At 41.2% G+C, this 23,259-nt stretch overlaps 1 protein-coding gene and 1 long non-coding RNA gene across 2 annotated transcripts in view; both read left to right on the top strand.

Moving 5' to 3' along the window:
• LOC134652311 (cyclin-dependent kinase 14) overlaps positions 1-8,364 on the top strand; it is a 132,944-nt gene extending 124,580 nt beyond the window's left edge. Inside the window, exons 6-10 of the mRNA XM_063507483.1 lie at positions 1,123-1,297; positions 4,099-4,223; positions 5,920-6,056; positions 7,013-7,152; positions 8,095-8,364. Of these exons, the coding sequence (XP_063363553.1) occupies positions 1,123-1,297; positions 4,099-4,223; positions 5,920-6,056; positions 7,013-7,152; positions 8,095-8,364 (847 nt within the window). The remainder of the gene's footprint in view (positions 1-1,122; positions 1,298-4,098; positions 4,224-5,919; positions 6,057-7,012; positions 7,153-8,094) is intronic.
• A 1,195-nt stretch (positions 8,365-9,559) lies between these two features.
• LOC134652046 (uncharacterized) lies at positions 9,560-15,759 on the top strand. Its single transcript, XR_010097148.1, has 5 exons — positions 9,560-9,706; positions 11,988-12,098; positions 14,288-14,399; positions 14,812-15,502; positions 15,648-15,759. It is a non-coding gene; the product is annotated as an uncharacterized LOC134652046 (long non-coding RNA).
• The last annotated feature ends 7,500 nt before the right edge of the window (positions 15,760-23,259 follow it).

Here is a 23,259-nt window from a genome sequence, read left to right as displayed (position 1 = left end):
ATAGTTCCAATAAACTAGAGCTCAAATAGGTTCACTGCAATCTCACACGCGACCGAGAAATGATTTCAGCCCCATTAGTGAATTACCGAAATAAATCCAGCGCGATTTAGTGCCATGTTTAGATTTAGTTTATTAATTATTACATACAAGGATCAATGACCGGGCAGTGTTTAAGCATTTTGAAGTTATATTTGTATGTTTTATCGATTGCACACGAATATAAATGAAAAAAAAGTCGTATTCTGCATAAAACGTCTAGATTTGAAATGTTTTTACGATACGCAATTAAATTAACATTTATGTTTTCCAGTGGCATTTTAAAGCGTTGCCTGGCATCATAAAGATTTTATGGCACATATTTTATATATGTATTTACTGGGTAGTTAAACTGTAGAAAGTCTAAAAGAAAATTGATTAACATCGTTTAACAATTGTAAATTGAACTTTCTGTGAGAGCTACTGCTATTAAATACGTATATCTAAAACATATAAAACTTGAGCATCATGTATTGTTTAACCCAACACAATACAAATGATGGACGTAAACATTAATTTATGTACAGAGGACTAGCTATTAGCGAATAAATGATTGAATGAACATGAACAAATAAATATTGGTAATATGAATCAAAATATTGGGAAATGTGAAGTAAAATACCTCTTATGCACTTTCACGAAGGCTACTTTTGCATTGAGGTGCGTCATTATTTGGATGGGACTACCTATCTGTACACAGTTTACTGTCTTAATTTCTAACGTTTTGTTAGTATTCAGACCGCGGTATCCAATTGAACATGATTAATTGCTGTTATAATAGGGTATTTGACTGTATTTAAAATAAATTATTTTTCATCATGTATGAAACGAAGCACCAGAAGATTAATAGAGTAACGAAGACAGCAGTTATTTTTAGACACAATTTCTATTTTAAAACCCGTATAAAACTATAAAGAGTAGGTATTTTGATTGTGACGTCACATGCTAGTGTTTCATATAAATTCCATAGTAGCAAAATCATTTTGACAGTTCGAAAAAAGAAACTGATTTGACTAGTAGTCAAATACCTATTCTGTAGCTATTCGAGGTAGATAAACTGAATATAATGTGGCTTCTCCTCCCCAGTTTAACGCAACAAGTGGTAGCGCTGAAAGAGATCCGACTGCAAGAAGAGGAAGGCGCGCCGTTCACCGCCATCAGGGAGGCGTCGCTGCTCAAAGAGCTGAAGCACGCCAACATCGTCACCCTGCACGACATCGTACACACCAGGGAAACGCTCACGTTCGTCTTCGAGTTTGTGGTAAGAATCCGTACCGCGACAAGTGGTAGCACTGAAAGAGATCCGACTGCAAGAAGAGGAAGGCGCGCCGTTCACCACCATCAGGGAGGCGTCGCTGCTCAAGGAGCTGAAGCACGCCAACATCGTCACCCTGCACGACATCGTGCACACCAGGGAAACGCTCACATTTGTCTTCGAGTTTGTGGTAAGAAAATAATCACTTTGAGGCATTACTTGACGGTTGACAAAGAAAGGAAAAATATTTAGAAAACTGCGCTGACCCCAAGTTAATGAGAAGAATTAGTGGATAAGAGTTTCTATGGTTCAAACATTCAAAATATATAGTTATTGTTAGTTGTTGCACACAAATGATGGATACTGTGACTTTCACATCGCGCGATTGAAAGTAATAGGCATTAACCTCTAGCCGCCCAGAGACCTATAAAAAGCTCTCCTATTCCATTCTAATTTGAACTTTGTGTTGACAAAATAAAATTTCATTTTGCTTGGCAAGGTTTGACGTATGGGCGGCTAGAGGTTAATAAGGCCTATGCTATCATACCTATCCGCCATGACAAGACGACGCTGAACGATTTACAGTTTGTCATAACCACATTGCGGTCTACAAAAGTGTCATTTATCAGAATCAGAAAGAAATAAAAACACACCCTCTATTAGACTAAGTAGCTAGTCTTATAAGGAAAATGGCATAACGCAAACCCCCAATAGGAGTATAAACGCGTCCCCCTTTATCTATCCAAACTTATTTCTTTTCCGAACTTTCCTCCTAATCCCGGCCCAACTTCCAACTTCGATGTTGTTTTAATTGAGTACTCGTGTTCACCGTTCACGAATCCATCTCAAAGGCGGAATACGTGAAAAATGTTTTCCGACGCGTCGTTTCTATGGAAAATCCAAATATAACTCATTCAAACTCGTTAGCTCGTTACCTAACTTTAGCGTTTTAATTGAGTGCTCTCGTTCGGGATACGAATCTGCTTACCTTTGTATAATACTTGTTATACCTACAGTCCTACACACTCGAATCTTTTTTATATCTGTGTTTATTGTGGTACACTGTTTGTGTACAATCTATCATCATCATCTTCCTCGCGTTGTCCCGGCATTTTGCCATGGCTCATGGGAGCCTGGGGTTCGCTTGGCAACTAATCCCAGTAATTGGCGTGGGCACTAGTTTTTACGAAAGCGACTTCCATCTGACCTTCCAACCCAGAGGGTAAACTAGGCCCGTATTGGGATTAGTCCGGTTTCCTCACGATGTTTTCCTTCACCGAAAAGCGACTGGTAAATATCAAATGATATTTCGTACATAAGTTCCGAAAAACTCATTGGTACGAGCCGGGGTTCGAACCCGCGACATCCGGATTGCAAGTCGCACGCTCTTACCGCTAGGCCACCAGCGCTATGTGTACAATCTATGTTAAAATTATTTGCTCGTGTAACAGGCCCCACCCGGTATATTATAACGGCACTCAGGCTTTATTTATACCACACCTATGTTCAAATTTGCCTTAGAAACTAGGCTTGTGTCGGTCGCGAACTAAGAACTGTTAGGAATGAAATCCCGTGAAGGATCGAAACGAACTAAATCTTTTTGCGCGCTCTTAATCGATCTTTAGGTCCTTTAGTTCAGTGGGATTGGAGAGCGCTTGACTGAGTGAAACGGAAAACGGACGGAACGATACGGTTCAAAATGACGCTAGCACAAGTGCGAACGAGACAAAGAACGACGTGACACGCCAAAACCCGAAAAGTATGATGGAAAATCAAATATTTTTCTATATACATATTTTTTTTTATTGTGTTAAGGTAATGTTTAATATTGACATAATCATATCATACAATTTGAACTGACCAAAGATTGGAAAAAAATCGAGTATAAAACCGATTCCTATTCATTCCCGGCTCCCAAAAAGTTCAGCGACCGAACTGAACTAAAGGAACTAAAAGAGCGAACTAGTTCGTTTGACCGATTGACCGAGAGCGGAGCGCTCTCTGTAGTGAACGAGCAGGCACAAGCCTATTAGAAACATATTACAATAAACTCAAATGCGACGCTTGGCTGATTTAAGTATGATCGAATGTTTACGTGAGTCACTCATACTGAAACTACCTTAGCATCTCCGTCGTATAATCTAACATTTCACAGCACACAAAGATTTATAAACTGAAATAGCCGCGTTTTTGCGCCCCGTAAGCTGAAGACGCAGGTTCGATTCCCGCTTCAGCCACCGGTGGATTTGGTCACATTTTCTTTGGTGTATGATATCTATTACAGTTTATAATTTAAATATACACACACACACACATTACATTGATGACTACATTGTGACTACTTAAAAAACAAATCAAAATATTTTCATAAAATAAGTTGATTTGCTAGTTGAACACGAAGATTTACTCAATATCGATACGGAGTGATATTCATTTTTTCTATCCCACTGGAGTTAATGGATTGGCTCCAGGAAAATAATTCCTATTTCGTTCCATAATATCTGTCTTATCACGGTTACGTGGAACAAACGGGCATGACTCGGAAATTATCTATTAATGCAGACAAAACCAGAGTAGATTTATATCATAAGTCGTCTATTTCGTTGTGGATCCGCACGATAACCGCAAAAAGTTATCGATCTTCGAGCAAAGGTATATATGCGCGCAAAAAACAAGTGACGATACACGTTACGACGGTATCACAACCCTGGATTATTAGGGTATAAGCAGTGACGTAATTTTTAAACCTATGAAAATATGTAACTGTGTGATAAGACCAATTTTCTAACCTTGTGCTTATTATACAGGACACGGACTTATCGCAATACATGGAAAGGCATCCCGGCGGGCTCAACCACCACAACGTCAGCCTATTCATGTTCCAGCTACTGCGGGGGCTATCTTACTGCCATAGGAGAAGAGTTTTACACAGGTATCTATTATATTCGTCGTTTGCAGTGAAATTTTACAGTTTGGGAACGCAATCACACAGTTTGGGAACGAAATCACACAGTTTGGGGACGTAATCACACAGTTTGGCAACGCAATCACACAGCATTGAATAATTTAACGGTTTAGACTCACTTGTTTTGAATAATTTTACGTTGAATAATTTTACGGTTTAGACTCACTTGTTTTAAGTCACTCGCGCGACATGTTTCGGAGAGCCTAGGTCTCCTTTCTCAAGCACTAACAGTGCGAGCAGCGTTCACGACGGCAGTTGTATGTCTCACAACAGTTTAAATTCGATTAATAATTTTACGGTTTAGAATCACACAGTTTGAGAGATGATGAGGGGCGTTCCTCGAGTTTTACGGATTTTATTGAGATTGCTGCCGTACAATACGTTACGTAAGCGACATTGTGGAATGCCCCTAGGACAGATATTTCCCCAAAATTAATGTAAAATAGAAGGTAATGGCTTAACCAGAAAGTTTCTTATTGTGTTTCTTTTGTTTAATTTAATGTAACTTTATAGTCTATAGGTCATTCGCCGCTTAAGCATTTTACTTGGACCAGATTGGAAATCTAGAGGGGTGAGGGGTGGCCTTTGCTCAGTTATTAGACTAATAAAAAAACAGTTTCATCATTAATGTGCAAAGAACATGAATTTTACTCAAAATAAATACTAAATACTAGTAGCATCCGGTCTTATTAGCAAATTATATTTTATGAATTTTATTGCGTCCAGAGCACTGCCTGACTCTAATTAAAATCCCATTAAGTCAGTTCAAGTTAAAATAGAAGATAGGATGTTAAGGAAGTTCTGAATATGCAAAGATAATATTTATATTCAAACGTACCTAGCAGATTTAATCGCAATTGACTTTTAGCGTTGAGTTTGCTCTTTGCAAAAGTAATTTTATGATAAGCGATCTAGCAAGATTGTTTTTATGTTACTACCACAACTTAGGTAATAGAATTCTCTATAGTTCGTTTTTTTTTAGCATTAGAAAGAACTTGCAAGAAGGTAAGCGATCTTGACATGTCTTTCAATTGAAAAACGCTTTTTAAAAATCAGTAACTATTACTTATGAAAGCAGAAGAATATAAATGATCGTATTAGATTAATAATTGTTACATATTTGCCGTAACTTATTTTTCAAATGTGTTTTTCTATTAAAAGACACATCAAGATTGTTTACCTTATTTCTAATGCTAAAAAGAACGAACTATAGTATAAAGGTATAATATAGATTCGCGAAACATTGTGAAAAGGTGCGTCCAAATCTAAAGTTCGCACGCATATTTGGTAAAGTAAGGACGCTAAGCACAAAGAATTTCAATCATTGACCCGCCTGTTACTGTCTCTATCGCACGCGAATAGTTATGTCGCTGTCCCGCTCGCACAGTGGCATTGACCGCGGGAATCATCTACGAGAGAACAATATAATAATGTGTTGGAATAGATATTAGAACAGGTGGATTAATGAACGAAGTTATTCGTGCTCACCGTCCTTATTTAGTACATTGCGCTCTTTATGCGATACCTAATGCGTAAGTAGTTTGAAACTGGCGCATTTGTCAGATCTAGATGCTAACTAACCTACATAACCCGACAGTTACCTACTTTTCTGCGTATTTTATTTTCTACATGCAATGGATTCATGATTTTTTCTCTGTCACAGGGACGTGAAGCCACAAAACCTTCTAATAAGTTTACAAGGGGAGCTGAAGCTCGCGGATTTCGGTCTGGCGCGGGCCAAGTCGGTCCCCAGCCACACATACTCACACGAAGTCGTCACACTGTGGTACAGGCCACCAGGTAAGATTACAGATTTCTATCCGGCCTCTGGTCGTCCTAGGTACCGCTGGAGAGACGGAGTGTAAAAATACCTCACACACAGTCACATCTGTGAAGCCACGAAACCTTCTAATAAGTTTACAAGGGGAGCTGAAGCTCGCGGATTTCGGTCTGGCGCGGGCCAAGTCGGTGCCCAGCCACACATACTCGCACGAAGTCGTCACGTTGTGGTACAGGCCACCGGGTAAGATTAGTTTTCTATTCGGCCACTGGTCGCTCTAGGTACCGCTGGAGAGACGGAGTGCAAAAAGACCTCACACACAGATCTGAAGCCACAAAACCTTCTAATAAGTTTACAAGGGGAGCTGAAGCTCGCGGATTTTGGTCTGGCGCGGGCCAAGTCGGTGCCCAGCCACACATACTCGCACGAAGTCGTCACACTGTGGTACAGGCCACCAGGTAAGATTACACACTTCTATCCTATATATATAATATTCAATTAGTTACCCATAACATTTCGATCTTACTCGCGATTCATCTTGATATATTATTATGCAGCAGACACCGACAGATAAGCAGTCAGTCTGGCATAGCGCAGTTGCAAATGCTAGCAATAATATCTCGCGTATTTCATAAATAATGGTGGAGTTGATACTGAATTTGCACATAAAACGGGAAAATTGTGTTCTTCAAGGATTTAAATTAATTTTAGGTTGTCTAAGCAACGAAGCTTTATCACAGAATAAATAATAGTACTAAGTACAGAAGACTCACTCTCTAACAAAACGCGTCTGTTACGATCAGCACAGATATGGCCGCTAGGTGGCGACAGCGCCATCGTGGCTTATGACTTTCCCCAAAATTGGGGCCGAACGGATGTACTTTTAGGACTCGCGCAAAGCCACGTAATCGCAGAGTGAGACACGCCTGGCTTTATCTAAAATGGTCGTGTTTCAAAGAGAGTATATTGTCCACAGATGTCCTACTAGGCAGCACGGAGTATTCAACGTCGCTAGACATGTGGGGCGTTGGCTGCATATTCGTGGAGATGCTGTGCGGCGTGCCCACCTTCCCCGGAGTGCGAGACACGCACGACCAGCTCGACAAGATATTCAAGGTATATATCTCATTCTAGCGTCCATTCAGCTGTATCCTTAGCTGTAACGCTCACTACTTCGCACACGCAGTATTCGATGTCAGAGAGACATGACTCACTGACATCCTAGCGTTTAGGCTGTGGTCTCTGGTGGTCGTGGACCTTTCGCTACGTGTAACGTCAGGTTTAGGAATATTGCGCGAAGCTCGAGGTTAATCGCATCCACCATGTTCGCGGAGTCACGCAGAGATGGATTTGCAGCAATATTGCGAAAAAAGACCTAACGAAAATCCTGAAATGTTAACGGTTTCAGTTTTATGACTAATGATAATATGACAAACAATACATTATGACTTAAAACTTTATGGGAAAGAACGGGACCCCTCTCTGTTAAGCAGAACTAGGGATAGCCCAAACAGTATCCTAAAGATGATTGCTGATCATGTGTGTTGTCCTGTAATTAATGAAATAATATTAGATCTAAAATCAATTTAGCTTTTAAGTAATAACATTATTTTTAAGAATGTACTAACAAAAATAACATCACTGTTATCTTTATTAAATAAATTGAAATGAGTTATTCTGATGGCACGATTAGCTTCGGAGACAAGGATCTGCTTTCAGTAATTTGTCTTCTTCGCGTAGTTTCTGCTTTATAAGTAAGACCACACCTCGGACACTGGCGATCAAATGTATGAAACAAACGCGTTCCTACGCACACAGCCTAAGCTCGTGTAGGTGAACGCGTACCATGCTTGTGTGAGTGAGATAAGACATTGTAGGGTAACTGTGAGGTAACCGAGAGCGGGTGGGCGGCACTTTCAACGGGAGGCAGGGAGTGTCCATACTGTACGCTAGTACTCTTTATTATACTGTGGTAAGACAGACCATTGGCATATGATTCTTGGATAATTTAAGATTTCTTAAGCTCTATATTCACAACATCCATATATTGTCTACCAGGTCGTCGGAACCCCAACCGAAGAAAGTTGGCCGGGCGTCACCCGGCTCCCCGGCCTCCGCTCCCACATAGCCCGATGGGGCAGCTGCCCCGCCCGGTCGCTCGGAGCCGCCTTCCCGCGCCTAAGAGACGGCGGGAGGAACGCGGAGCGACTCGCCGCCGCCTTACTACAACCCGACCCGAGGAGAAGACTGGCGGCGCCGAGGGCGATACACCACAGTTACTTCGCGCATCTACCGCCGCGGCTCAACGAGTTGCCTGATGGTGAGTGACCTGTAGATGTTGTACCTACTGTTGGGTTAGCCCCTTCCCGCGCCTAAGAGACGGCGGAAGGAACGCGGAGCGACTCGCCGCCGCCTTACTGCAGCCCGACCCGAAGAGAAGACTGGCGGCGCCGAGGGCGATACACCACAGTTACTTCGCGCGTCTACCGCCGCGGCTCAACGAGTTGCCTGATGGTGAGTGACCTGTAGATGTTGTACCTACCGTTGGGTTAGCCCCTTCCCGCGTTTAAGAGATGGTGGAAGGAACGCGGAGCGACTCGCCGCCGCCTTACTACAGCGCGACCCGAGGAGAAGACTGGCGGCGCCGAGGGCGATACACCACAGTTACTTCGCGCATCTACCGCCGCGGCTCAACGAGTTGCCTGATGGTGAGTAGCCTGTAGATGTTGTACCGTTGGGTTAGCCCCTTCCCGCGCCTAAGAGACGGCGGAAGGAACGCGGAGCGACTCGCAGCCGCCTTGCTACAACCCGACCCGAGGAGAAGACTGGCGGCGCCGAGGGCGATACACCACAGTTACTTCGCGCATCTACCGCCGCGGCTCAACGAGTTGCCTGATGGTGAGTGACCTGTAGTAGTTGTACCGTTGGGTTAGCCCCTTCCCGCGCCTAAGAGACGGCGGAAGGAACGCGGAGCGACTCGCCGCCGCCTTGCTACAACCAGACCCGAGGAGAAGACTGGCGGCGCCGAGGGCGATACATCACAGTTACTTCGCGCATCTACCGCCGCGGCTTAACGAGTTGCCTGATGGTGAGTGACCTGTAGATGTTGTGCCTACTGTTGGGTTAGCCCCTTCCCGCGTTTAAGAGATGGTGGAAGGAACGCGGAGCGACTCGCCGCCGCCTTACTACAACCCGACCCGAGGAGAAGACTGGCGGCGCCGAGGGCGATACACCACAGTTACTTCGCGCATCTACCGCCGCGGCTCAACGAGTTGCCTGATGGTGAGTGACCTGTAGATGTTGTACCTACTGTTGGGTTAGCCCCTTCCCGCGTCTAAGAGACGGCGGAAGGAACGCGGAGCGACTCGCCGCCGCCTTGCTACAACCCGACCCGAGGAGAAGACTGGCGGCGCCGAGGGCGATACACCACAGCTACTTCGCGCATCTACCGCCGCGGCTCAACGAGTTGCCTGATGGTGAGTGACCTGTAGATGTTGTACCTACCGTTGGGTTAGCCCCTTCCCGCGCCTAAGAGACGGAGAAAGGAACGCGGATCGACTCGCCGCCGCCTTACTGCAACCCGACCCGAGGAGAAGACTGGCGGCGCCGAGGGCGATACACCACAGTTACTTCGCACATCTACCGCCACGGCTCAACGAGTTGCCTGATGGTGAGTGACCTGTAGATATTGTACCTACCGTTGGGGTAGCCCCTTCCCGCGTTAGATGGTGGCGTTACTGCAGCCTGACTGGAGGAGGCGAGCTGCACCCAGAGCTGGTACATCACAGTTATTTCGCACATCTATCGCCGCGGTCACGGTGAGTCATCTGGGAGCCTAGCCAAGATGACAATCGAACATCGACAAACGCTAAACGTATTTTTTTTTATTGGGATGACAGATACATTATTTAAGTCAGTCTGGCGTTTTCTGACAACGATTGTCAACTTGGTTCGAGGATTCGGCTTGGTTGGTCGGCGCTGTACGTAATCGTGTGCGCTTGGCGTCTTCTTGCGCTTAAGAGATGGTGGGCGGAAAGCGGTGATAACCACAGTAACAGTTACATCACACATTTAGCATCCGTCGGGTATTTTCCTGATGGTAAATATCACACATACTTACTTGACTAAAGCGCTCCTGGGTCGATGAAAGTATTAAATCGTCGTTTATTTATGTCCTGATGTCCGTAATTAATAATAGGCTGACTAATCGGCCTTTTTTGCCGACTAGTCGCCGACTAATCGCCGACTACAAATGTGGCCGGATAGTCGGCTTTCCCGACTAGTCGGCGACATCCTTAATTTTGACACATCTGGACCGAAAATCTGGTGTTACAATGTAGAAAATGTTTAAGTTCCTATTAGAGTCTGTGCGGAAAGAGAAGAATCGTGGATCGTGGAATGTATGAGGCCTAATACATTCCACGACTCTTCTTTTTCCGAACAGACTCTATCTAATTTCTACTCTTATCTTATATTTACATAGTAATTATTAGGTTATCTAACTGTTTTCAGTTCGGCCCATTAGTAGGCATTTAGTGATTCCCAAACGGATTGAAAGTAAAAATAAACATTACTTAATTACATTCAGATAGCTGTTAAGTTCGGTAATGAGAAACTGATATCCATAGCCTTTCAATTTAACAGATATCTATTACAAAGCCATTAGTTAATTGGCAAGATTTAAAAACGGAACCGATTGGCCACTCTTCTCGTCGAAACTAATTGCCGTTTGGACTGGAGTTTTTATCGGTTTCTAATAATTAATAGATTCGTAGCGTATTTGATGGGTAATGAGGTAATTACGGATCCGATGAAAGTGAATGAATGAACAGACTTATGACGTTCTTCATAAATGTGTGTCAAATCTAACAAACTGTTCATAATCGTTTGTCTCTATCCGATATTTTGATATTCCCATTTGTTACAAGAGACAAAATTTAACAGAGGTTCTCGAAGTTTTATGAATAGGGGGGTTAAACGGTAAAATTATGTGTCTTCACAGAACAAAATATGATTCCTTTGTTTGGCTATATCTTTGTGAACTCGAGAGTTATAAAATAATAATAACACAAATGGGTTTTTATTTTCAAACTCTTATTTTGATTTATCGATGAAAACACTTCAAATATACCTAATTATAAAAGGAGTCTGAAACACATAATCATTAATTCTTTATTTCAGATAATAATTTATCCATAGAATTGTTAGTTTGGCTTATGACTACGTTAAATACTTAACTACTACTACATTAAATAACTATTTAATTATTATTATATTGACCCAAAATTTCAAGAAGGTGCAATCCACCCTCTCTGCTATGACCTTAAGTATACTATTGTGACTGCCCCGCACCTGATACAACAGAGACGCTATTCGTAAAGTGTGAGTCTAAGATCGTAACATTCAGTCGTATAAACATAAATTAATTTACATTTTATTCCCAGAAGACGTGTTAAGTTTTACATATAAGTACATATTGTCTTCGACATTCCGTGGGGGAATCGCATCGTAATCGACTAGAGGCGTCAAGTTTGCTAAGTCAATTCAGCCGACTTAATTGAGTAACTATTGAAGTCTTCCCACGTATGACACGACAAATTCCTTTAGCATAATTATTCAACTGCCAAGGTTTTACGGGAATATCGAGAAAAGTAGAATAAATGCAAGTTTCTTACAGTCTTATCGCTAATGCTCGATCTGAGGAATTTAACCTATAAGAGGTGCAAATATTAGTTATGAATTACCTTCTTAAGGTCACGTAACTGCATCCCTTCAAGGGTGAACGAATTCGCTATAGACTCGAAATATTATATACAATAGTGATATAATCAAGCTTTTCAATTTCGTACCTCACTTAAGCAACTCAGCAAGCTTCGTTGCCTTAACACGGTACTCAACTGAAAAGCTCTCCATTATATCACGATTGTATAAAATACTATTTGTTGTTGCAGAGGTATCGATATTCACAGTGGAGGGCGTCGCGCTCTACCCGGAGACGCGGTACAAGCCTAGTCTCGAAATCAAGTACAAATAGCGGTCAACCGTCTGCGAACATGATTGAGGTGGTACCATACATTAGGGTGTTTCATTTTTCCGAATTTTCGATTTTCATCTGACTTTGCTCGAATTCTGGTTCTTCCTGATTAAAAAATATTATATACCAAAAAAAATTAAAATTGGTGAATGTTTAGAGGTTGCACAACATCAACAAAGTTTTCTCAAATAACCAACGACTCTACATCGGAGAGTAGAAAACGGTTTAAGCGGCTACCATCAAAGCGGTGAGTAGTTTAATACTGAACCTTCTACATATAAATCAATTTTAAAATTAGTAGTTAACATGGATTTTGGTTACTTGATAAATGTTCTAATTAAGATCTTTCAGTTTTTCCACCTGTTTCCAAAGGAAAAGTGGTTTTATCGTGTTTTAGACGCAAAATTCCGTTTTTTCATTAGATTTTAGTATCAGTTCATTATATTTTGTTATAAAAAAAAATTTAATTTTCACGCAATGTATGGGGTTCTCCCTCCACATTTTCAATGTGTGCAACCTTTAAACGTTAATCGATTATTATGAAAATTGAAATAGATAGTTGGTGAGCAAAGTCAGGAAAAATATCACAACTTTTTTTTCTCCATACAAAAGTGAAACACCCTAACATACATATTTTCTATTCAATCGGCACCTGATTCTCTCTCTACACATATCATCAAAATCTCTACACATTATCATCTATTCCTCATGTTTAATATCTAAGTACATACATTGAAATGCGCGACACCACAATGACAGGGACTATTGTAGACGTTGTAGTATGTTGATTACTTCTCTAAGCGCCACTTGCACCATCTCACTAACCCGGGGTTAATCAGTTAAATCGTTAATTCAGTGTCAAATTGTACGGATAACCATGGTAACTTCATGTTTAACCAGTTAGCCACGGGTTAGTGAGATGGTGCAAGTGGCCCTAAGACTCTCCGATTTGCACTTATAGTTTGGGGTATTTGTTTATCGTCATTAGTGCCTTCGGGAGCACAGTCTCTTGTTTTTAGGGTTCCGTACCCAAAGGGTAAAAACGGGACCCTATTACTAAGACTCCGCTGCAGGGCTCGGAACCGGTATTTTTGAAAAACCTCGAAATAGCCCAATATTTTGAATTATTTTATGCTCTTTGCGTAGAACTGAAACATTTATTTAGGTAACAACTTTGTTTTATTAGATTGCCCCATTAAAAAATAAATAATAAACTAAAGAACGAAAAAGAACGTAATAATACCGGTATTTTTGTATGGAGCAAATACCGGTTTCCGACCCCTGCTCCGCTGTCCGTCCGTCCGTCTGTCACCAGGCTGTATCTCACGAACCGTGATAGCTAGACAGTTGAAATTTTCACAGATGATGTATTTCTGTTGCCGCTATAACAACAAATACTAAAAACAGAATAAAATAAAGATTTAAGTGGGGCTCCCACACAACAAACGTGATTTTTGACCGAAGTTAAGCAACGTCGGGCGGGGTCAGTACTTGGATGGGTGACCGTTTTTTGCTTGTTTTGCTCTATTTTTTGTTGATGGTGCGGAACCCTCCGTGCGCGAGTCCGACTCGCACTTAACCGGTTTTTTTAAGGTGATATTACGGACTCTCCTCTGCTCGAGATAGTATTTACAAGCTTGCTTCAATAACAAACAAGTGTTGATAATCTTAGTTCGTAAGAGGAACTCTTATTTTAAAAAGCGAAAGTTATGAGCCTGATAAATGGAATACTGTAATTGAGATCTATTGCATATTGCGGAATTAAAACAGTCGGTATGCTTGAGTTACTTTGGAAGCGCTGGTGGCCTAGCGGTAAGAGCGTGCGACTTGCAATCCGGAGGTCGCGGGTTCGAACCCCGGCTCGTACCAATGAGTTTTTCGGAACTTATGTACGAAATATCATTTGATATTTACCAGTCGCGTTTCGGTGAAGGAAAACATCGTGAGGAAACCGGACTAATCCCAATACGGGCCTAGTTTACCCTCTGGGTTGGAAGGTCAGATGGCAGTCGCTTTCGTAAAAACTAGTGCCCACGCCAAATTACTGGGATTAGTTGCCAAGCGGACCCCAAGCTCCCATGAGCCGTGGCAAAATGCCGGGACAACGCGAGGAAGATGATGATGCTTGAGTTACTTTCTTGTATTATTTGATGAAATGAATTCCCACAAACACTTTTCGATGTTAAAATATGTAAAGTATGTTTTGTATTGTTACAGAGATATCAATATTCACAGTGGAAGGCGTGGCGCCGTGCCCGGAGGCGCGGCACGTAGCCAAGTGAGCCACCGAGCCTAGTTCAATCCGTTCTGCCGCGCCCGACACGTGTGCGTTGTGCGAGCGCGGACCCTAGCCACAGTACAAGAACAGTAGTGAATCTTCATAGAAATGTGCCGCTGCCGGCTTGAATGTGTGCGTGCGCGCCGGGCGCCGTGTACGCACGCGCTGCCACGCACACATTCGCATAATTTACGGGGGAATACGGTGGCGGCAGTGTGGGCCGTACCGCGACTGAGATCGCGCGCATTCGAGTACGCTCGCATTTGCCTGCTTTTACCGGCCTTAATTTATACCTGATTTATGAATTGAGAAAACATTTCATTATATTATATAAATAGAAACCTAGTGCTACTCATAATACGCAAATAATATTTATCTAAAAATAAAAGTGACAACCCTAAGCGCCAACGCAAGAGTAGGTAAATAACTTGCCGAGCGGCCTTAGATTCACTACTGTTCTTAGTGTACTGTGCCCTAGCGTAGGCAAGTTTCAATTCCTATAGTGTTAATCGACAGAAATATGGTTGACTCGTATTCGGTGGACCAACGTTTCGTGATGTGTAGGTTAGGAGCCGACGAACGGGCATCGAATGCCGGGCAGTATTCGTTCCGAGCCGAGGCGTATTATTTGTCGATCCGTCGATTGTTTGTCGAATATTATATTAGCGCTTGTTAAGCTTCTAACGTAATATCCATCCATATAATTCAATTATTCTATGGTGACAAGGTAAACTGATAGGTATCGAGTGTATGAATTTAATGTATAAATATATAAACAGAGCAGTGTGCCATATACCTATAGGTAGGTATATCTATAATTGAGAAGAGTATGACGTGTTATTTTAAAAGATTTTTACGCTGGATATATGCTCATAATTTGAGAAAAATTTTGAAGATGTTTATTTATATTTACAAATGGATAATATCGATGTGATTTAACTCTTGATGCACTGTTCAATGCTAATCCTGTTAAAACGCGGGGCCCTCTAATCTAATCAACATACCGAGCGATGTACCTAAACTCGCACAACAAATAGCAAAACAATTTGCGCATGTCGTTTTTCTGTCGCACTATTGCCCTATTTTATTTCTACTAATTTCTAACTATGCCATACTAGCGGTTTAAAAGTAACAGTGTCTCAGAAAAACGCCATGTACAGTCAGCAGCAGAACTTGCTAAGCGGGCGAGTTGTTCAAAATTACCTTGACGCGCTCTTATTCTCTTAACAATAAAGTCGCGTCAAGATCATTTCGAACGGTTTGCCCGCTTAGCAACTATTGCTGGTGACTGTACCAAAGGTGCATGGAAGCAAAGGCCCCGCGGTACCCTGGCTGTCTAAGTCTTATGCACACTCATTCCTTCCACGGTGCTCAAATAGTTTGATAGGGTAGGCTTGTGTCGGTCGCGAACTTAAGATGTTAAGAATGAAATCCCGCCGAGGACCGAAAGGAGCTAAATCGATTTGCACGCTCTTAATCGGTCTTTAGGTCATTTAGTTCAGTGGGATTGGAGAGCGCTTGACTGAGTGAAACGGAAAACGGACGGAACGAAACGGTTCACAATGTCGCTAGCACAAGTGCGAACGAGACAAAGAACGACGTGACACGCCAAAGCCCGAAAAGTATGAAGGATAATCATATATTTTTCTATATATATGTATTTTACATTTTTTACTGTGTTAAGCTGTTTTAATGTTTAACATCGACATAATCATATCGTGGAACTTGAATTATATTTAGTTACGAAAGATTGGAAAAAAATCGAGTGTAAAACCGATTCCTATTCATTCCCGGCTCCCAACAAGTTCAACGACCGACTGAACTAAAGGAACTAAAAGACCGAACTAGTTCGTTTGACCGATTGACCGAGAGCGAAGCGCTCTCTGTAGTGAACGAGCAGACACAAGCCTATGATAGGGTCGGGGTGGTGGCGTCACAACACGCTAGCTTCGCCACGCACCCGTCTTCGGTTATATGAAGATATGATCAGTGATATGAATGTGAATTGAACGAAGATAGCTTATCTATTACCAAAATTTGTATAATATCACGACAGATCTCAAATTTATGATGTGTGGGACCGTCCTACTGTAAATTGTGATAGGGGATTTGACGATTTGTAAAAACTATACTAAATTTAATACTTTTGTTCTGTTGATGAGAGAGTTAGGCGTAGTTAAAATGTAGTTTCCGTCTTGCTTGAAGACTAGTAAATTAACCAATTTAGTCGAATTTTAGGTCCCTCACGGTAAGGATAGGAGTGCGAAGGTAGTACGCACCGGCACATTGGCAGCGCGCATTAGTACAAACCTACTTTTAAATAAGCGAACGTAAGGACTGAGATCACAGCTATACTTGATAATTGTGGAAGCGATAGGAATAAATACTGTAATTAGACGATAGCTGGAGATCCGAGTCGATACTTATTTGTAATAGAATGCGAAGCCCAATCGTCTTGTCTAGTTTAGTGAATTTTTAAATAACGTCTGTGATTAAAAGTAGTGTTTAGGCCAATTAAGCAGTAACACCAATTTGTGCCAACAGTTTGTTAAACGCTTATAAAATATTCAGTATTTCTATCCCAAGACGCTTCGGGGGTCGCATTCGAGTCCGTTTCTTATTTGCCTCGGCGGGCGTCCCTCACTCGACAAAATATGCAAATCTAGTCCAGCGCTCGCCCGAAGTCGCCGCGGCAAATATGAAAATGGCCTTATTGACTTAAATAGCAATAAAGTCGCTCTCGACTCTAGTAAATTAAAAGTAGGAGTTGTCGTTTCGTATTAAGTTGTAAATCCGTAGCTGTGTTTGTATCGCAGCGTCATTAGATAACTTAAAATATACCATGCCTTGTACGACATAAGTTTCTTAAAGAATCAATGTCTAATTCGCAAACTCACTGCCAGTAAACAAGCTGATAGAAAGGTAGCCGAGTAGCCGAGTTGTCAGTGTGGCCGGAACATCTATTGAGCGTAGATCAAATTGTTAGCGTAGAATACTTTGTACTGAGCTTTAGATACTTATACGATTTCAGCGCAGCGGGGCAGGCGCTTATAAAAACACACTGCTATATACATGCTCGGTTCATTTGTACAAACAGTATGAAATAGTGCTGCCTGTGCATTTGGTTGCTAAATCCCAAATCCAGTTTGTCTAGGAACAGTTTGACTGCAAAGCTCCAACTTTACACACTGACTTCCTGTGAGCCGCATACTGATTGTCCTAAAGTTAAATGTCAAATGTACGTGAGAGCTGAAGAGTGTCCAGTCACAAACCCGCCGCCCCGCGCGCGTTTAAAAATCGGTTCCGAACACCAAAATAGTACGTAAATTGTATAGTTCGTGAAACGCAATATGATCAGTGTAAATGATTTGTTGAATTTTTACCTAAGTTAACTATAAGGAGAGAGGCAAAGTGAATATTACATCCGTTGAGTGAGGCACCTCGTGCGTCTACTTGAATATAAACGTTAGGAATCACGGAGCATTTATACGAGGGATAGTGAAAATTCTATTGTATAATAATAATTTGCATTTGTATAATGAAGAACTGATGTTGATGTCGTGGCAACGGAACGAATTGTGTAAATACGTATATAAGTAAATGATTAGTTATGGTTTGGTTCACGACTGTCCTACGAGTTGCCATTGCGTTGCCCCGCGGGCCCTGAGATTTCGTTTAGGTACTATGTTTATCTAGACTGTAATTCTTATTACTTCACTTTAATTTGTCCTGCTGATCCAATTTATGACATTTTAATAATTTTTAAGTCGGGTTCCCAATGCGGCGCACGCTGCGCACAAATACGTCAAATAACACTTTATGCTTAAGTCCATGTGGCCTGGACCACCGGATGCGTACGCAAGGCTCTGTGCATAGTAGAGTCGCTATCAGATATATCGGAGCGGCCAAGGTGCTGCAAAACATCTAAAAATGCACTTTTAAGTCTTAACAATAGAGCTTTGTACAGATATTTGTGAACACCTTGACCGCTCCGATATATTTGATGGTGTCTGTACATCGCATTCGTTACCTACAAGTACCTGTGCAACGCAGTAAAAGTGCTGCGTTACGCATGCCGTGTGTGTCGGCGTGTAGACGGCTACACTCACAAACGTGCATGCGCGCCGTGCGCCGCAGTGGGATCCCGGCCGTATGTAATAAACAATGTGCTTTTACTCTTTTAAAAGAATGTAAATACGATATTTGAACTGATAATAATAAAAGTTTTTATTTCTTAATGAATTCATGTGTTTTCTTTGATCTACATGTACATGTATTTACAGAATAAGTACAGGTGAGTTTGCAAACATCTTTACAGGCCACCGTTTCAAAAATATATTTACACGCCTCAAAGACACTGACAATAAGGTCGTGTAAATATTTTTGGAGCGTTGACTTGTAAAACCGACTGTTTTACCGACTTTTTAATACCTTCATATGTGTCGTATACTGGTCGTATAAGAGTATTGCATTCTCGCAAACTATTTTACATTTACTATAAGACACAGGTCTGACCCACATCCAGCGCTTAAACCAAAGCAGCTGCATTCTAAAAGTGAATTTCTTATTCACGTCGGAGCGGGCGCCCTTTATCGCTGAATTGGAAAATAACCGATATTCCCTGCTTTCCCGATACACTTGAAAACATTGATTTAAAATGAGGTCTCTATGAGCTTTAGTTATTTACTAGCTTGCTAAAGTGAAAATATGTATGTTAGGGTTTATTTCATCTGAATAAACGATTTTTTTTTTATTTGCATATGGTTGAAGTATCTTGTAGCGCCTGTACGGCTACCATCAGTTTGGCACTGACATAAACGCCGTCGGGAACGTAATTTACTTTCTATAGGTACATTTCGCTCGTACTCGCATATTAGTGCAAACGAGATGTATAGAAAGTACATTACGTTCTCGATAGCGTAAATGTCAGTTTTGACACTGTCAGTGACTCATAGTAGAGGCTCTGAAGATTGTAGTTTTATTGGTAGGTATCCCCTGTACAGAAAATGAGAACGTAGCGCTAAAGGTTAGTTTCTTCTAGGTAATTCTGTTAGAGAAATTGTGAATAAGTACCCAATGGCGTAAATCAACCCAACTATTGTCATCTTCTCCACAAGTTCAACTAATCTTTTAGGTTTTTCCTAAGTTTGTTTTCTTTCCTTTGTGAAAATGTTTTGGCGTGGAACTTTTCAAGCAAAATTTTAATAATATTCACACCTAAACATATTTGAGTTAGTTTTGGGCCATAGTTGGGGGCTTTTGGACTTAGTTGGATGGTTTTTACGTACATTATAATTTGATTTTACGTATATTAAAATGGATTTTTAGGAATTACTACGATATTTACAGCTATTTAGTAGAGTGAGCATTCCACAAAAAGGTCTACTTTTTCGGGGACGTGACACGTAGGGCAGCCACCTAAATAACCTGCAGAAATATGTATTATGTTAAAAAAATAGCGTCACGTACCCGACATTGTCTTGAATGCCCCAGAAAATAACGGTTTTTCGAATCGGGCAAAGAAATGAAGGTTTGTTGAAACTCAATTATATTATATTTATCTAATACAAGAATCCACTTCCAAACATCAATGAATACCGCTGACATCCTCATACAATGGTAAGAGCCCGTGAAGCCTTTCTGGCAATATGCCAGTCTAATATGGAAGATACCGGATACGTCAACACGCGCTTAGCCGTGGAAATATGTGATATTGCGGCGGACGGCCGTTGTTTGGCAAGGTTACGGTTTTGGACATATTTTAGGCCACGTCGGGAGTACTAAGGATAAAGTTTGTGAGGAAACCTGTAAATAAAGCAGCCTGGTGAGACGCACGATAGCTAAATAACATGATTAACACATTCAGTGCCGAAAACCCGACTATCGGGTATTTTATGATTTCGTTCCAAGGCCGGACGACCCGATAGTCGGGATCGTGGTACTACAGCTTTATATTATGACGAATTTTTAGTGGCCTGGGGCGAATATATGTCTTGATTGGCTGGGTGACAATGAATGTGTTAAAATACCGTTCTGATGTCAGTGTACGTTCCAATTGGCCTGCTAGCTTTCGAAGACTGAAAAGACGAGTCAGCAGCGTGACTCTCGAGTTAACACATTTATTGCCAGCGCGAGCTACGTGCTACGAGCGTAGCTGATATCTAAAACAGGAAGATCCGTAGCGAAAAGGGCGTATGAACATAGAAGCCGTCTAGCAGGTCGCTGGCAGTGAATGTGTTAATCAAAGGCTCGTCAAAGTTAAGGTTCTATTTAAGAAAAAGTAAAATTGACGCGCTGGATTAATTTCTATTAATCCCTATTCATCATTCATTGGCCAATCTGGCATCCAATTGGCTGCAAAGCGCGTCAATTTTACGACTTTTTCTTTAGATGGCCATCTATTGGCATTAGTTTTTATCTAACGTCATCATTTTTCCACGCAGACGAAGTCTAAAGACATAGCGTCCGACTGTCTTGAAAGTTGAAATAATTATATATAAATCTCTTTAAAACATTTTAGTTTTTGATTTATTGAAATAAAAAATTCAGTACGTAGTAGATGGTAGTATTAGTCCTAAAATTAAGTCTTCAAATACGAGTCATGCCAACGTTACATGTACTCAGCCAAAATTACCGCCAGTAATCGCGAGTAACTATCCACTTCGTTATTTCCTAAATAGAAAATCCTATCGTTACTGGATCTGCAAGGAACGTGAACAGGGACGCTATTCGACTTGTTTCAATAATTACTCGTTACATGGCCACTTTATTATAAAGTATTTATAAATTTTGTAACGCATCATCACATCACGAAACTTCACATTGCTTTATCAATCTTACTATGAAGATAACAGGGGGCCTAGCCAAGATGTCAATCATACATCGACAAACGCCAAACGAAAAAAAAAATCGGGATGACAGATGCTACGAAAAGTCACGTGACAATTTCAATACATTGTTGTGAAGAAACTGCACTAATGGAAATGGCGACTAAGCCTAACTTTACCCTGCGTTGAAAAAGGTAGTTAAGGCAGTTACCTATAGGTAGCTAAGCGGACTAAGGCCCGGTAGACAACATGCGAATCGCTAACGCTACATAGCGAACGAAACGCAACTATTACTGTCACACTAATAAGAAAGAGTGATAGAGAGACACAAAGCGATTCGATGACGAAGCGCAAGCGATTGTCACTTTGGCTAGGCCGCCTGGACTGCTTAATGATGCAATCGGGAAAGCGATACGAGGAGGAATTTTGTTACAGGTACGAACCGTACGATCGTAGTTCTACGCCGTAGCATGTTAGAGCGCTGAAAGGATAACATCACAAAAGTCTAATGGACATTTAGCCGCTCACGCTATCACGATGATTATAAAACATTAGCAATCAATATCCTCAACTGTCAAAGAGCAATGCGGAATACCGCCTCAGGGAACCTGGCAAGTTCTCAAGTTTGCATCACTTGGTCCCACTATTAGGGGCGGGCGATGCGCCCCTAGCTCTTTGAAACTTCCTTTTAAAAATAAAATTCTTTAAAAATGCCCAGGCAAACAATTTCCAGACAACCCAAATTCACAAAGGAGCTGGGATAATGTTTACTGTGATTTAGCTTACAATACTCTGCTAAACAACTGTACAGGTCCAGATCGCGCGAGGCTTTTGGCGGTCGGAGCCCGGGAAGCCGGTTACTGGCTACATGCCCATCCTTCGCCCAATACTGGTAGGTACTAGGGTTGGCTCCCGGGAAATACCGGTACCGAAAGTACCGGGAATTCCCGGGATATAGAGCCAAGCAAAGAACCGGGATTTCAAAATTAAAATCCCGGTACTCCCGGGATTTTCGGGACTAAAATTTCCGGTACAATATTTGACTGCTTTCTGTTACATAGCATGAAATATCATGTTTTATAAAGAAAATAAATATGTATATTTTTTTCAATCTAAGGCTGATGGTAATATGTACTTTTACGGCTGACCACTACATTAAAATAAATTTTAAAAAAAGTCAATGGGTTTGACAATGCCGACAATATAAAATTGCGTAATTTGATACTTTAAGGGCATAAATGATTGTACGATAAATAATTTTATACGAACAATTAGTTATTTCATATTTGTATACTAACTAGAAGCAAAAATAGAGACAATTTTGTAATTAATAAAATACTACTTTTAATTCAAATTCAAACACGGTGTAAGAAACTCACATATGATAATGATATTTTAAATGAATTAATAATTCTGGCTGAATAATTTCTTGATTTGTCGTATTGATAGTTCTATTATTATATGTTCGAAGGTCCATAGTCCATTTTGAACGCATGCGAAAATTATCAATTTTTTTATCCTTTTTCACAAAACCTCATACATATTTAAAAAAAATAATGATATTACTGAGCCACAATTCAGTTTTTGCCAATCAACAAAGATAGTAAAAATATCATGTAGTTTAGGAAAAAAAAAAACAAATTATATTAATGATTGTGTGACTTAAAGACACATATTATGGTACAAAAGAAGTGTGTACCTTCACTGTGCTACTTTTTTATTGTTTTAAGAAAGATTCGTGGTCGTTTTACGCTTTTTTTTTACTGAAAATTGATGTGAAAACTGATTTTTGAAGGCAGTCCCGAAAGTACCGAAAATACCGGGAAATCCCGGTTCCATTTTTGCCCGGTACCGAAAATCCCGGTTCTTTTAAACAGTACCGGTTCTGCAATCTTTATTAATCTGTAGGTACTTTCTTGGATCCGGCCTCCCTTAGACTGGCGACTGGTTTGCGACTTGGGGTTTCGGTGTGTACGCCACACATATGCTCTTGTGGCACGGACGTGGACCGACTGGGACACCATGGATTATCTTGCCAAAAAAGTGCAGGACGCTTTTCGAGACATGCGTCGCTTAATGACATA

The sequence above is a fragment of the Cydia amplana genome, chromosome 11 (genome assembly GCF_948474715.1).
Source record: "Cydia amplana chromosome 11, ilCydAmpl1.1, whole genome shotgun sequence".
Lineage (NCBI taxonomy): Eukaryota > Metazoa > Arthropoda > Insecta > Lepidoptera > Tortricidae > Cydia > Cydia amplana.
This window is presented reverse-complemented; position numbering and strand designations above follow the sequence as displayed.